At 38.8% G+C, this 15,504-nt stretch overlaps 1 protein-coding gene across 2 annotated transcripts in view; it reads right to left on the reverse strand.

The window, feature by feature from the left end:
* fam91a1 (family with sequence similarity 91 member A1) overlaps positions 1-15,504 on the reverse strand; it is a 29,575-nt gene that overhangs the window by 5,580 nt on the left and 8,491 nt on the right. The window contains exons 5-19 of one of the 2 annotated variants that reach the window (XM_015035431.1): positions 13,333-13,400; positions 12,154-12,267; positions 11,556-11,646; positions 11,074-11,136; positions 10,767-10,873; positions 10,636-10,674; positions 7,126-7,238; positions 6,886-6,995; positions 6,262-6,374; positions 6,070-6,156; positions 5,808-5,937; positions 2,909-3,057; positions 2,157-2,291; positions 845-958; positions 273-345 (exon numbers count right to left, since the gene is read on the reverse strand). In XM_015035431.1, the coding sequence (XP_014890917.1) occupies positions 273-345; positions 845-958; positions 2,157-2,291; positions 2,909-3,057; positions 5,808-5,937; positions 6,070-6,156; positions 6,262-6,374; positions 6,886-6,995; positions 7,126-7,238; positions 10,636-10,674; positions 10,767-10,873; positions 11,074-11,136; positions 11,556-11,646; positions 12,154-12,267; positions 13,333-13,400 (1,506 nt within the window). Of the gene's footprint in view, positions 1-272; positions 346-844; positions 959-2,156; positions 2,292-2,908; positions 3,058-5,807; positions 5,938-6,069; positions 6,157-6,261; positions 6,378-6,885; positions 6,996-7,125; positions 7,239-10,635; positions 10,675-10,766; positions 10,874-11,073; positions 11,137-11,555; positions 11,647-12,153; positions 12,268-13,332; positions 13,401-15,504 lie in introns of both variants that reach the window. The other variant, XM_015035430.1, reaches the window with a different exon arrangement.

A 15,504-nucleotide genomic window follows, 5' to 3' on the forward strand; every position in this document is an offset into this window, starting at 1 on the left:
GAAAAACTAACAAAGTAGTAATAAATAAATCAATAAACCATTTGAAAATGTATTGTTCATTATCTTCTTCATACATAACCCTAAAAGTGTGATACTTTCTAATCTCAGAGGCTATTTTCAAGGTATTTTAACCTCAGAGTAACACTAAAAACTGTTTTCATATAGCATAAGTAGCTATCTTTTTTTTTTTTTTTTTTAAAGTGCTATTTCTTCAACGTAAATTAAGCCATGTGTTTAAAAGATTTCATAACCTCACGCAGAAACTGACTCACCTCCCTTCAGATCCTCCTCGTCAAAAGGAAATGGGATATGAACAGTTTCTCCATGACCATGCATACCGTGACCCTGATGAACACACACAGACACACAGTTTTATTTTAAACTCACCATGACTTGGTTAGAAAATTTCGTCACATTGATGATTAGGAATTTTTACAAGACAGGGAAAAGTTAATAAATGAGTTGTCAAATTCATAAAACATATGACTTGCAATGAAGCAAATTGGAACAAGGAAGTAAAAACTGTAAATCTTCAGGTAGTGAATATTCTGAGCCATGTAATTGGCCTTTTTTATGTTTGGCACAAAGTTATAAGGAGTGCTGCATTTGTAAAAGTAAAAATTGAACAGCAGCATCGTTTTCATATTAACCACGGAGCTAAACTTCCTCATAAAAGTGAGAAATATTTCTTATTACTTCTATGGAGACAAAACATGAAGAAATCAGCTCCTGGCTGTGAGCTTTCTCGAATCTGAATGAAATTTTAGCCACCAACATTTCTCATGACCGTAACCCTGTCCAATCACAGCTTTTGAAATTACAGTAAAACTGAAACCGGATTTACCTGGATTAGGACGGCAGAGTGCGTGAGAGCGTCATTCAGCATCGTCAGAACGTTGGATGTAGGGACGACACCGGGGTCATGACCCCAAGAGGTGATCAGCAGCCTGTCGTAGGCCTAAGGAAAGAAAAATTAATAAACCACTGATTCTTCTGCAACTATCAATGACTATTTAGAGTATCTATACAAAATAATACTAAATTCAATTATATGAACTCATGGTAAAACGGAAGTAATTTGCAATGGCATTTATAATTAAACAAAAGGACCGAGTTGGCTGCTAAAGCTTCCAGTCTGTGTGATATGACTTGTGATCACAACAGAGAGCAGCTGAAATCTCACTGCCAAATTTTATGACATTAAAAACAAACCTGGGTGTTTCTATTGCAGCACATTTCTCTGTAGATGTTTCCCTGAACTCACTCAAATGGAACCCCAGTAAAATATGTTTAACAATGAAACACAAATGAGCAATGTGTCACATCAAAACAGGGAACAGATGCTAGCATTAGCAGTTGGGGTAGCTACTCTGCACAAAAAAACATCGTCAGAAGACTTAATGTGTCAAGTCAGATGTCTTTCTAGCATCACGTCGATATCAGAACAAGTAGCTCAGAGTTGGAGCAGAATGTTAAAGCAGTCCTGCAGAAACTCCAGCCATGAGTGCAGTGGAGACTGCGTTATCTGGAACGTCATTGGCGAGTTATGAAGGACAAATTCACAATACCAATGTAGGCTGTGTAACACTGACGAAACGTAGGGAGTTTTAATTCAGCACAGATTAAATTAACTTTACTCAAATAGCACACAGTGACTGTATCAGCAGTTGCCTTAAATGTATTTTCTTGAATGGCTAAAGTCGGGGAACAAACAAATGTTCTGATGTTAACTCCCGTAGTAAATAGTCCAGTTGTTTTTCATCGCGTTCACATCGAGGACTTCATTTGCATATCGCAGGTATTCTGCAGAGGATTTATGGTACCATTTTCTCTCTTGCTCTTTTCTCACACATTCCCAAGATCAAATTTCAAGCCAAACTGGAGGACATATATATTAGTTCACCGTGACGCATTATCAAAAAGGACTTGCTGCTTTATTAAGAAATGAAGGTTGTCGAGGACACAGGAGGCAGCGAATGATCCAATTACCTGCCTGTGATTGAAAGCAAGGTCACAACTTTAAAGGCACCCCTGCCCGCAGCTCCTGAGAGCAGCTATTGTTTACCTTAACGTGAGACTTTTACTATCTGTCCCTTTCACCTCCTTGCTACCATTTTTACTCCCGTTTATCTGAACAACCATTAACCTGGGCTCACCTGGAAAATGTCTGGCAGCTTCCTGAGCCTGGAGCCCTTGGAGAGCAGCAGCGACGGCGGGCCTTGGCCTGTCACGTGGTACAGATACAGCTTGAACCAGATGGAGCTCACCTCGGGGATGGCTGGGCCAATGTGCTGCAAGAAGAAACAAATACACGTGTAGATAATCAGATGAGGAGGAGGAGGAGAGGGAGAAAAAAAATGCCACAGCATCAAAAAACAAACAGACTGTTCGGTTATTATTAGTTGCATGAATTGAAATGACAAAAAGATTTGAGTGGAAACAAGGAGAATTCTTCATATTTCACTTGAGCGAGTCGCAGCGGTGTGAGAATAAGCAACAGCGTGAATGGCACAACAAGAGTTTAACTTGTCTTCCTCTGTCTCGCTGGGCTCAGCTAGAAAGCTGGAGGAGAGCCAGGCAGAGGAATTACTCATGAGCCTCGCCTCCCGCCTTCCTCCTCTCTTTGTGCAGCCTTGTTGTTGGGGCAACTGCAGGCTGAGAATTCGCCAAGTGTACACACACACACACACACACACACACAAACATTTATAGATAACTCTGGAAACTCAAATGTGTACACCAGGCAAGATGGCAAACAAAACAAAACTCCCTCCCTCCTCCCCCGTTTCACCTCCAACACATTATCTGTCACATAACACGCATATAAAAACAGCTCCTTCATGTCTTTACGCACACAGAAACAACACAATGTCCCTTCTGTTCCCTCTTCCTCCTCCAGGCTTCATACCTGAGGTGTGCAGCTGCTGATGGGTCTGATCTCGTTGCTGAGCGGCGCCATTGAGACCAGCAGCTTGTAGTTTTTGTTGAGGACGCGGCTGCAGGTGGCCTGGTCCAGACCCAGCAGGCTCTCACAGCGCAGCATGTCCAAAGGAAAACCTGGAGACATTGGAGGGTGGGGGGGGAAGTCATCACTCTTTTAGAAAACGGGACTAGAATCAAAAACAAGTGGTAAGAGTGGATGGATTCAAATAAATGTAACAGTTTACTGAAACTCCTAGCACCGACTGCTTAAGCTTTTCCCTCCACATCTTTGCTAAATCCCACAAAAGAGCTTCTCTTTGAGAGCATGAGAAATAAATTTTACACTTAAACGATAGCATTGAAAACTCATCTTCCTTTGGTCTGCGAGTTACCATCCTATAGATGCAACATGGAGCTACCCACACCTCTGTCCGACTGGAACCTGTATTCCACAGAAAAACAATCCCCAATGTCCTCAGCAATGAATACTGTAATCAGACCCAGAGCAAACAGGGACTAATAAAAGGATCTCACTTGCTGAGATAATTTTAGTTGCAGGCAAAACCACCACAGGAAGGAAACACGTAGCAGTCGACAAGAACTTTACGTTAAATAATTTAAACCACGAAACCGACAGCATTATCAGAAATGCTATCGTTACCATTTTCTCTAATGTTCGTTCCAATGGGGCGTCAATAAATATCCGTAAATTATAAAATCTGATTAAATGCAGTTTCTTTGTGCTGCATCGTGATTTAAATCACATTTCTGGGGTGTTGAATATGCTTATTTCATGAAGGAATGTTTTTCAAGAGAGGCATGACAACATTTAATCATAATCTTTATTGTTGTGATAAAGGTTTAAGTTCATATTGCCCACCCCATCACATAATAATAGTAAATAAATGGCAACCAAGTATTTTTAATCAAATAAGATCACAAAGAAGAGCTTATTTCATAAAAATAAACTGTACTGAAGTAGCACCAAGAAGGAGTTACCGTCACTCATCTCTTAAATCTCCTCCTAGGTGGTGGAAGAAAGCATCTTCTCCAAGTTAACACTTCTTAATCACTTACACTAATTTGTTCCCTAAATGACTAGTCAACATAAAACACTTGTAACAACATTTTGGCTTCACTCAGCAGGCTCACCTGCTGAAGGACGACAATGCGGCAAGACAACCAGAAGCCAGGCATGAAGCCAAATCAAACAAAACGCATCTGGTGTCACCAACCGTTGCTACGCAGGACCCAGAGGTTTGCTTTGCTGAGACGGAAGGACAAACTCTGCGCTGCTCCACCTTGAGACAGCAGACAAACAACGCGTCTCTAAATCCAATCGTTTACATGGGAATATTTAACTACGAAGAGATAATCGTTAAAGGCAGCTTTGGGCGGATCGGCGGTGTGGTCTGCCAATATCTGGACAGAAACAGGATCCACTTCCTCTTTGAAGCTACCAGACGAGGTTTTAATTACTTATCGATTTTAAGACCGTAGGCCATTAGTGGATAAAATACTCATTTACCAACAGCTGCTAGAAACAAGTGTTGTAAAGACAGCTAAAAGTAAATCAATAGTAACAGAGACGAGAAGAACAATTGATTTCAATCTAAAAATTACGGCTGGTTGAGGTTTGTACTCTTTTTGCAAACACTACGTTGTTTTTCCTTTGTAAATTTAACTTGGAAAATTAACTGAAATTGCAGCAAAAATAAGGAAATTATTCTCTAAATGTAGCATCTCAAAAACAATCATTAAACTATTAAAAACCAAAGTAAATTAGGGTCAACAAGTAAACGGAAAAAAAACAAAAAAACATCCACAAAACTTCACACAGAAGGAGACCAGATTGGTTTTGAAGGCAACAAACTATAAAAAAAACTATTTTATTTTAATTAGCTGTTCATTTTAGCTAATTACATTCAAATCTCTGAAAAAGAAGGTTAAACACGTTAAAAAAGTAAAATTTCTATTTAAAGAATAAACTGATATTTGTGGTAAGATAAAGATTATTATGCCACCTTCTTCTTATTATTCTCAGTATATTTCTAAGTCGACTCATAAAAATTCTGCAACATTCACAATGTTTTAACTTTGTATCGGAGGTCTTTGATAAGCATATATTCCCTCTGGATAACAACCGTCAGCGGTTGAACATTTCCGCTTCACTGTTCCCAAGTGCAGGTTTTGAACGTTTCCCTTTTTAATAATCATTGCAAAATGTTGCCTGGAATTGATAATAAATGATGTCACTGGCAGAAAATTACCTACGGCGTGACCGTGAAAACAGGAAACTAGGAGAAAATGTTCGCTTGTATTTACTTCGCTGCTCAGATAAGGACGGCAGTCGTGATTGGTAATCCAGAGTAGAACTGCAGCAGCACATTGGAAAAGACCATCCACAACAATGACTTTATACGTTTAATGTTTGCTAAATAATATTCAAATATTCAATACTTTAATCAAGTTCTGTACGGTACCTGCTCATGTCTATGACTCTTGTCATAGATATTCAGGAAATAATGACACTTTTAATGCACGAAAGTCCGTTAAAAGTGCCAACTTTGCATTATTTTGTAAATCATGACACTTTAATGCAAAGTTGGCACCTTTAATGGACTTCAAATGCAACTTTTAAAGCAACTTTGCATTAAAAGTGTCATTATTGAAGGACACTTCAAGACAACAGGCATAAACATTCATAAGGACTTCTTCATGTTATCACAGATGTTAGGTCATGATTATGTCCTTTCAGTCTTATGGACACCCCGTCAAATAAAGTGTCTCTGGCTGTAAGAGGGGTAAGAATACTTTCGCATGCCGTTGATCTTTAAGATGCAACAAGAGACGAGATGAACAAAGACATACGACAGAATAAATACCTATATTTGGAATATCAGGTCCTTGATCCTGAGTGAGTTCTTTGTTGTAGCGCAGAAAGAGGATGGTGTTTTTAAGGGTGAGAGCGTGGTCAAAGTAACGCTGAGCCTCGCCCTCTGCTGTGCTCTCCACCTGAGTAAAAAAAAAACAAGCATTTAAAAAAAGATTCCTACTGGTTTCTAAAGGGAAATGACAACATCTGAACAATTTTTAATGTAAATTTACATCTGTGATGGGGAAAAAAAAATACAAATTTGAACTCGCCTTCTCCAGCTCAGCCAGGAAGCTATCAAGAGTCTCGTCGGACAGCTTCCCCACCTCAAACATGGTCACAGCGTGGCTCTTCAGGTTCTGATAGATAGGACAACGCCACAAATATGCAGATCTATGTTCAAACACATTTCTGGTAATTTTCTGGCAAAAAATAAAAGTTGTGCATTTCATTTCTGCACCGACCGGAGACAGGTTGCCCATCATGAGGAATGCGGTGAGCGTGGAGTCAAAGAGGAAGGCGATCCTCTTAGTGGGAGCCGCCGGGATGCTCAGGCTGCTAACGCTGCCCGTGTCTCCTGCTGAGAGAGGTAAATAATTAATAAGGCAGGAGAAAATGTAATACTGCTGAGCGATTAGATTAACACGTGTTACTACAAGCCAATTAGCCGTCAATTGCTCTTCCTAATTGTAGAAATTAGCATCTGATTTTATCAAAAAAAAAAATGTATTTAGAGGAATTCCTCCCTCTCAGAAAGATTAATTTAAACTTATTAGCATGTTAAATGTTGTTGTGCAACAGCTCCTTTGATAATATCCAATTTGCAAGAAACTCTGCCAGCTTAATGTGCACAACATTAAAATTAGGCCAAAATGAGACCAATTTAGACAAACACCTATTAGTGTGAAAATTACTCTTAGCAGCGTTGCCGGACTTTCTTGGGGATTAATTAGTGGTGCAGCTCAGAAGACCAGATGCAGCAATCGTAAAGTGTCCCATGTGCACATGTCAGCAAGTCTGATTATTTGGATACGATGCAGAATATGCTCGGGTGTGTGTGTGTGTGTGTGTGTGCGTAGGTGTGAGACCTTGGTCTTCCAGGCTTGTGGTGTCTGTGTCTGTGGCCGAGGAGCCGCCCTCCATGACGGGACTGCCCTGTTCCCAGGACAGCAGCATCTTCTGGGGGTCCATGGTGCTCCTGCAGCACAACGTCGTGACACTTTGACAGCGCATTGCTGGGATTTTCCCAAACCGTAATCAGCGATTCAGACCAGATTTTTTACATCTGTAAAGACGCGTGGTGCTCAGAAAGAACAGGAAGTGCTTACTTGAGCCTGTTAACGGATGGGGCGTTCTTCCAGCTGGGGTGGAGCTGCTCAGAGCTGAACACCTGACCTTTCTTCACCGCGAAGCCGAGGCGACAGTACATGGAAACCGCGTTCTGATGGAACAAAGGAGGAAAACACACCCTATATGAAACTTAGCATTCTTGAATCATTTCTTTCAGGCAGTTATTATATTTGATACACCGATACAAGGCTGCGACGAACTGCTGATAAAGTGTCAGCACATACTAATAAAACATGTTGTAACACAGCTGTATTAGCATTAGCATTAAAAGTTTGGCTCATCTCTGCAGAAAGGATGAGATATTTGGCCAAGAAGGTGAAGCTGAATGTGAATCTTTTATGATCAATGAAGGACGGCTAAAGGATGACTTGTTGAAGTCCATTAGTCTCTTCCTGATGTCTTGGCTGACTCCTTTTAATTTTTCTATCACATATCACGAGGAAGCAGCAATCTCAAATATTGCAAAATTAACATATCAGAAGTTTGCAATGGCATGAATTCATCATCTGGTCCTTCCCAAACTGTTTGAAGTTAAAGTAATGTTTGTGAATGTAAACTTCTGACTTGGGAGTGAAAAATAAAAAATAAAAACGGCAAAAACTCCCTCGTTCCTCTTACATTTAGCAAACAGGAATAATTTATGAAATCCACCTGTAGCAAAAGCAACAGGTTTTTTTCTGATTTAAGTTCAGACAATAAGAATGATGCGTGGCTTTATGAACAGATGATCGGACAGACCTCTTAGTTTACAGAACATGGAAAACAGTTTGGAGATACGAATACTTTACCGTGTCCCCTTTTTTTCATCCATATTTTTCATGTTATGTTGGAATCTTCTTGTTTTTTTTTTTACAAGTTACTTCCTCACATTCACATGGAGGGTGCTTTGCCATTTACAAGACCGTTTCAAACCTCACAGAGCAATAACCCACCGCTACATGAGCGGTGCCTTCTTCAGCTGGACTGGATGGACATAAATCCACAAACTTCAAGTGGGGGAGGGGGGAGACTGCAGCTCCACAAAGAACTTTAGTTATTTATTTGGCCTTCAAACTCTGTAGACACCAATTTGATAGGTTCTGATACTGGATCCCATCAGCACATCTGTGGGAAGCAACCCCGGTTTACAGAAATTAATCCTCAGGGATTCATGTCCAACATCTCATCTCAAACACCTTATGACATCCATTGATGTTCTTGGTCTACCGTGAAGAAAGACTTGCATCTTCAAAGCTGCTGTGTCATTTTGCACTGCAATTTAAAACTTAAATTAATTTCATGAGGACATATTATCGTTATTATAGTTATTTTCACAAATAAGGAAATGGATGAATGTCAATTGCTTGCTAATTTCTTAATCAGCTGATTTGTATGAAATTACTTCAAACCCAACACAAGTCCAGGTCTATTTTTCTATTTAAATAATTTCTCGATGTCTCGTAAAGACTTTGCAGGATCAAGGAACGCCATCAGAACACCACACACAAGCAAACTCCAAAGCATGACAGACTATATCAATAAGCAAACACAATTTTCTTCACCTTAAACACTTATCATCTAAGGTCAACGTAGCAGTTGTGACCCAGAATCCTTCCTGGGATGCAGATTGTCTGACTTGCCCCTACAGTAAAAATAGTGTGACTTTTATGTCATCTTCATCTCAGAGCTGTGCATGGAGAAACTAGAGCAGGGTGACCACCATGACATTGGAGGGTGAGTGGGATTCATAATCTTTAAGGTTAGAAAAATAAAACTCTCTGGACAGAGTGTGACTAAACTAAGGTCAATTAAGATCACAGCACTGTTAATAACACAGACCTGGACTTAATGGCCTCTTTAAGCTGATTTTTTTTTTTTAGTTTTTACTTTGGAACTTAACTGAACTCATTAGCAAAAGGAAAACTTTCAGAAATTGCTACTGCATCTAAGCACTGGGTTTTAAGAGATATACACTTAAAACTTCTGTGTTAGTATTACAATCATATGGGTTAACAGGCCGACAAAATGGGTGGGATTGTCTGGTACTGTTCTGCAATAGTTCAGAAATTATATGATAGACTCTCCAACTGGCATGTGTCATCATGTTTCTGCACTTTAAATTACCTCATGTATAAATGGTGCAATCAACACACTTGTTATAAACTAAGAAGCAATGGGATATTAATGATGCTCTTAAGGCTGAGAGCAAACTTTCTCTAAATTGTTTTTGCAACAAAAGCATCCATCCTTTCTTAACCCTTTAAACCACAACAGGCAGATGCAGCATCCTGACTCAATAAACTGCATAAACTGGTGCAAAACGGCATGAAAAACTTGTCAAGAGAGAATTTTTCAGCACAGGGCTTTTAAACATGATCTGGGAGGATATTAAGCCGGATTTCACAGAGTTTACACAAACCCTGCTTATTAAATGAAGGTCGGGTACTGAAGGCATAAAAATCATCCGCTGCTATGAACCAAGGCTGAAAAAAGAAATCCATAAAAACATTGAGGAGGAAAGATAATTCGGCTTGTTGTCATAATAAGAGGAACACTGAATAATCTCCTAAATCCTGAAATCTGATCCATGCACAGAAGTTTGAAAGAATGTGGCAGCTGTTGGGTTTTCAGTAGAAAAATGCTCCATTACTATAGAAATAATATTTCGTTCTTTACCATAGGCGTGCGTGCGTGTGCGAGCGGGTGCTGGTGAAGGAGGTGTAACAACCGTTACGGTGGCGAAGAAGCTCAGGAGAAGATAAAAGAAGTTGTTGGGGTCGACTGGTCTAAGTATGGAAGGGCAATAAAACGGACCAGAAGATGGACTGCAACTTTCTGTTGCGAAGCACAGCAACACAACTGCTGCACAAACAAGCAGCTGAAGAGATGACAGCAATGAGCAGCAGATGAGCCAACAATCAGGACAAAGCAAATTGAACTCAAACAGGTTTGTCTGTTATGAACCACTGAAAGAGATCGTACCAAGTTTGGTTGATTTAATGGGTAAATTAACATGCAGACATGCACATTTAGTAGTGTAGATGCTGTTGCATTTGTCATTAGTAATTAATTAAACTACAGGTGTGTTAGAAATGTGCAATCATGTCTTAATTTAGGCCTTTAATTTGTCAGTTCAGTCCTCAACCTTAACATTCTGTCAACTCACTTTTTGTAAGTAAATATTTAAGTGCTTTATATTTTTTCTTCATTCTAAACATTAGCTGGGCTATAAAATGCAAAACAAGAAATCATGAGTTGCAGCTGCGTAAAAAGTTATGAAGTCCAAGTTTCTTTTTACTTCAAAAAATAAATATTTTTCATGCGCAAATGGAAAATTCCCAAAGAAATATATGGTAAATATAAACAGCTTTCAACCAGCAAACTGTGAAGAAAGCATTAAAATGCTGAGATTCTGCAGGAGACAAACTTTCCTGAAGGCTGAATATCCATCCTCCATGAATAAAAAAAAAAAAGCAGTATTACTCTGATACCCTGAGACATAAACCCACCTTCACTAAATCCAGGTCGATCTCCAGGACGTTGGCAAGCTGAGAACCAGACAGGGAGAAGAAAAAGAAAAAAGATCAGTGATCAGACAAACAGTCATCAGAGAGGAATAAAGGACACGTCCAAGGCCTACCTCGGCCACGTTGGTCTGCTCATCAATAGACACAAAGATTTTGTAGAGAAGCGTTTCAAAATAATCACCCTGCACACGGTTCATGACGAAGCCTTCGAGAGGGGGCACTGAAAGAGAAGGTACCAAAAAAAACCCTGTTTTCACACTGAGGTGATTCCACAGCTTTTTACTTACCAATGTGTCTATACACACACAAATGAACACATCTTTTCAGTTCAGTTCATGATGCTTCTTCAAGCACACACCAGGCTGAGCTGCTCAAAGGTGCATTAAAGCAGCAATAATTAAAACGCACAGAGTGGTGTACCTGAGATGCAGCTGTCATCCGATATGGGAACGTCCAGGTAAATAAAGCCCCGGTTATACAAACCTGCAACACAAATAATGACACAAATGAGACCACAAGTAAGACACTTGAAACTCTTACTAAGCCTTACTAAGATACTAAACCTGTTATTTCTTTTAAAGCTGGAGATTAGAAAAAAAACTAAAAAGATATTGTACAGAAGGGGACAAAAATCAACTTTTAGGCAAACTCAAAGTAATTAATTAGGAACCGTCACATTATTCAGCCTGTTTTAAACGTGCTTGTCCTCTTTATTTATTCTGTTACATAAAATCTAAAAGAATCTAACCTATCCTGTGTCCTAAAAACTTAACAACTACTATTATTATCATTCATAGTCAGAGAATATTCATCAGCTCAAAGGCATGTTCATGTAATATCTCTCACAGCCACAAGGGGGAGACTGCAGTGAGTACACAGACAGGACATTATCAAATACTCACTTAGGACCACATTGTACTCTATTGTTCCCGCCAGCTGTGGACCAGAATCTATCATCTTGTCGATGGCTTTCTTCTCCGCAGTAGAGCAGATCTGCATTCAACCAAAAGGAAAACATTAAATGCTGGGCGTTAGTGCAAAATTTATGAAAGGACGCTCGGGAAAAAATGCCCTGGAGAGATCAAGTCTTCTGATGTTTCTCTTGGAGTAAATATGCATCTGCAGATAAGAACTGTGAAGCTTTCAGAAGTTATTAAACTTTCCTTTTCTGGGCAAAAAATATTAGAATGTTTGAAGGAGACTCATCTGTAAAATAACCTGACAAATAAGAAATTTTAGCATGATTAAGCGTGCATGCAGTGCATCAAAAGCTTCGAAAACTCCCGATCCAGACTGAGGAAAAATAAGCAGATATTACCAAAGAAAGCATCCATTCAGCTACACGCTGCATTAAAGAAAACACTTTCTGAATCTCTTCCCTCTCCTTTCAAATACCTATTTGTTGTTCCTCATACACATTCAGCTGAGTCACACATAAACGACGACATTCAACAGAATCCTAATCCATCTTAAACAACCCAAGCTGGAGACGTGCCACACCCTTATGTCGTCCTCGGTGATGAAGCCCGTCTGAGCGACCCACCACGGCTCCACGGAAATCTCCACCGGCTTGGATGGCAGCAGGTCCCGTGCCGATTTTCGGCGAAAGAATTTCTGAGGACAGAAGCGAATGAAAATGCAGTGTGTTAAATATTTGGCAAATACTGCAGGACTGTGGTATTTTCACAATCAACGTCAAGACGTCCGAAGAGGGAACGTTTGCATCACATTCAGCGTCGCTAATTTGTAGATATTACCTAAAACCTTTTTTTAAAAGTAATATTTTTCAGCCTTAAAACCCGTTTGTTTTTTATTCATGTATATAATATAATTTACTTTACAGGTGAGACACTTAGCACCTGAACCTTATTGGTTATATTTTCTAAAGAGAGAAAGATTTAGGCTTCCCTCCTTGCAGGAAGTCTTCATTTTTAATGTAGATGTTATTACAGATATATCTTTGTTTGTTACATGCTTGAACACTGATCCTTAAAACACAAATAAACTTTCTTTGTGTAACATTAAACTGGCACAATTATATGTTTTATTAAATTATAATCGATAAGAATTTGAGCCGTTTGTCTTGCGAAGAGCCTTAGAATAGCCACTAATCTGCACCCACATGTCCTTTTTGATACCTTTTTCTACAAAACTGGCTAATGCTGAAAATATTCAGCAAGTAAAACACTTTGTCAGTTTAGCTACTAAGAGAAAAGCCTTAAGCTGAAAAGTCAAATAATTAAAATGAATGGAAAACAATACTGTGTGCAAAACATCTCATCGCTTCACAGCAAATTAGGAAAGTCGTCGAGTTGTCGGATCACTACCCAAACACAGGCACTGGGTGTTTACTTTAAAACTTATTAGTTTAATAAAGCTTGAAATTAGACTTGGTTCTCAAGTCAGTAAACTAGATGCTTTTATTTCTTCAGCAATTTGTGTTGATTTTATCAATTACCTCTTACCTATTTCATAACAAAATGCTTTTAGAAAATATTCTTGCTCCCATCAGATGGCCTGTGTAATTTCTTAAAACATGTCGATACAAAATCGGTGGTTTCTCATTTTTGATATGCAACCACTAAAACAGAACTTTACCGGTTCTTTTAAGGCGTACTTCTGTTGATTTTCTGAAGTAACATGACCTTGAATAACCCTAAAAAAATTAACGCATCTTACTTTGGAGGACCTGCACTGATTCATCAGGTCGATGTACTGGTTTCTCCCGATGCCAAGCAGTCTCAGACCTGTGTAATGACGGGAAAATATAAAATTCTAAATTAGCTCATTTAACTCTCACAATCTGGTCCTGGATATTTTTAGACTGGTAAAAGCCAAGAAGGAATAACACAAGGATGTGAATGTAAAAAAATAATAATAATAATAAAAAATCCTAGAAACATGTTTGAACGTTTACAAACATAAACCTTTTTTTTTTTCAGAAACAAAAAAAACAATTTGGAACCCGACTACAACAGCATTTATTGACAACATGCTATTCACCTATAAATACTTATTTCTCTCTGCAGCTGTAAAGTGAGGAAGCAACTATTTATGGAGGTGCAAAGCTTGACAAGTCGTTTCCTCATCTGGATAGTTTACCACTTTTCGTGTCTAATTCAATACGTGTCAACAGCTCTAATTTCCCACAAGTCAGTACGTCTTTATTTTATTACTCTGTTTGCGATCAGAGTGTTCCAGTTATACAGACACAAGATGGAGTTTCATTATTAATACATAAACGCCTCCTGTCACATCCGAGGAGCTTTGATGCCATTTGATTCTAAGTGTGTAGATGCCCACTGGTGTTTTCGACATAAAGAGTTTCACAGAAACTCACTCTTTCACTGCACAGAAGAACCTCTCAGAAGACGTTATTTTACCATAAAATGTTCATTTTTCTTAAGTGTTTGTTTTCATTCACTTTATGTACAGCTTATTAACAATACAAATCAAACATCATCGCTTTATGTTGTTTGAAAAATACTGAGCCATAATAAATGATAGCCAATAATGTTGACAATACTACCACTGAGTCAACACTGGCTCAGTGTTTTTGTTTTACTTCTCATGAGGAGTTAAGCTCTTTCTAAATCCGCCAAGATGCATTTAAGCAAGTTGTTACTATGATAATAACACACAAAGAGACTCTAAAGCAGGAATAATCAATTTTGCATTATAAGGAGCAGAATAACTAAAACTATTGAAGGTGAAGGTGTGGATCTTCTAAACAACAGTGCTTGTGAGAAATTAACACAACATAAATTTAGTAGTAAAAAAATTCAAGAAAGGGAAAAAAAAAAAAAAAACATAGAAGTTGCATCTTTTTTCAACATTAAACGCTAGAAAAAGCACTGAATGATTAATTGAAAGGTCCGAAATATTCCTTTACATGAATCTGGTGAAGTTGATGAAATTCTGGCGCAGTTGGCAAAAGCTGAATATTTTTTCTCAGAGGATTCAAATCCAACCTTGTCACCACTTATTCTATGTGCTGCAAAAAAATCTGGTGCAAATGAGCCCAGTCCAAAAACAGAACATGTAATTATGTTCTCCAATTCAGACTCTGAACACAGCACACACACATCAGACACACACATGCACACACCCTGCTGTTTCACCAGGACACAAACATCCACCCACGTCTAACTCTTTCAGGCACACTCGCTCTGCATCTCCATCCGCCCACTTCTGCGCGACGCAGTCCAAAGCTCCTCCTGAGGGGATTATTGGAGAGAGGTAGCCTCTGAACGCAGCCTTCTGTCTCCACAGCATGAAGGTTCTGCGCTGAAAGGACTCAGCCATTCACCGAGCCGTGCCAAAGCCCAGTTCGCTTGGCAACGGAGAGCACTACAACCGCACGTGAACTCCGAAATGAAAGCGACTGCAAAATCGGATTTCGAATGAGAGGCTTAAAGAAATATTAGAGCTGTGACATCATGTGATGCAGATTTTCAAGCATTTTTTTTTTTGTTACAGCAACATCAAAGCTGGGATCGTGTATGCATCATGTTTTATTTTACTAAACAACTAGCATGAAAAGGATCAGAGTATATCTTATTGGTTTTATGCTTTCTCATGTATCACCCTTAAAAATATATTTTAATACAAGCAAGCATGACAAAACTACATGTATGATCTTTGCAGCTACTCCCTTTCAGTCATTCTGGTTTCATAAACTTGCCTCACGTAAAGTTTCATCAACAGATCCTGAAGAAATTACACGACATGAGTAAGAAGTTATTTTATTTTAGTAATTAAATTAAAGTGTTTGTGTTCATTTTGATGATAATGGCTTACAGTTAATGACAACTCATTATTTCACATTATAAATTATTTCTGCAAAAAAAA

This window comes from Poecilia latipinna, unplaced genomic scaffold, assembly GCF_001443285.1.
Source record: "Poecilia latipinna isolate Pla-1442-1.1 unplaced genomic scaffold, P_latipinna-1.0 Scaffold335, whole genome shotgun sequence".
NCBI lineage: Eukaryota > Metazoa > Chordata > Actinopteri > Cyprinodontiformes > Poeciliidae > Poecilia > Poecilia latipinna.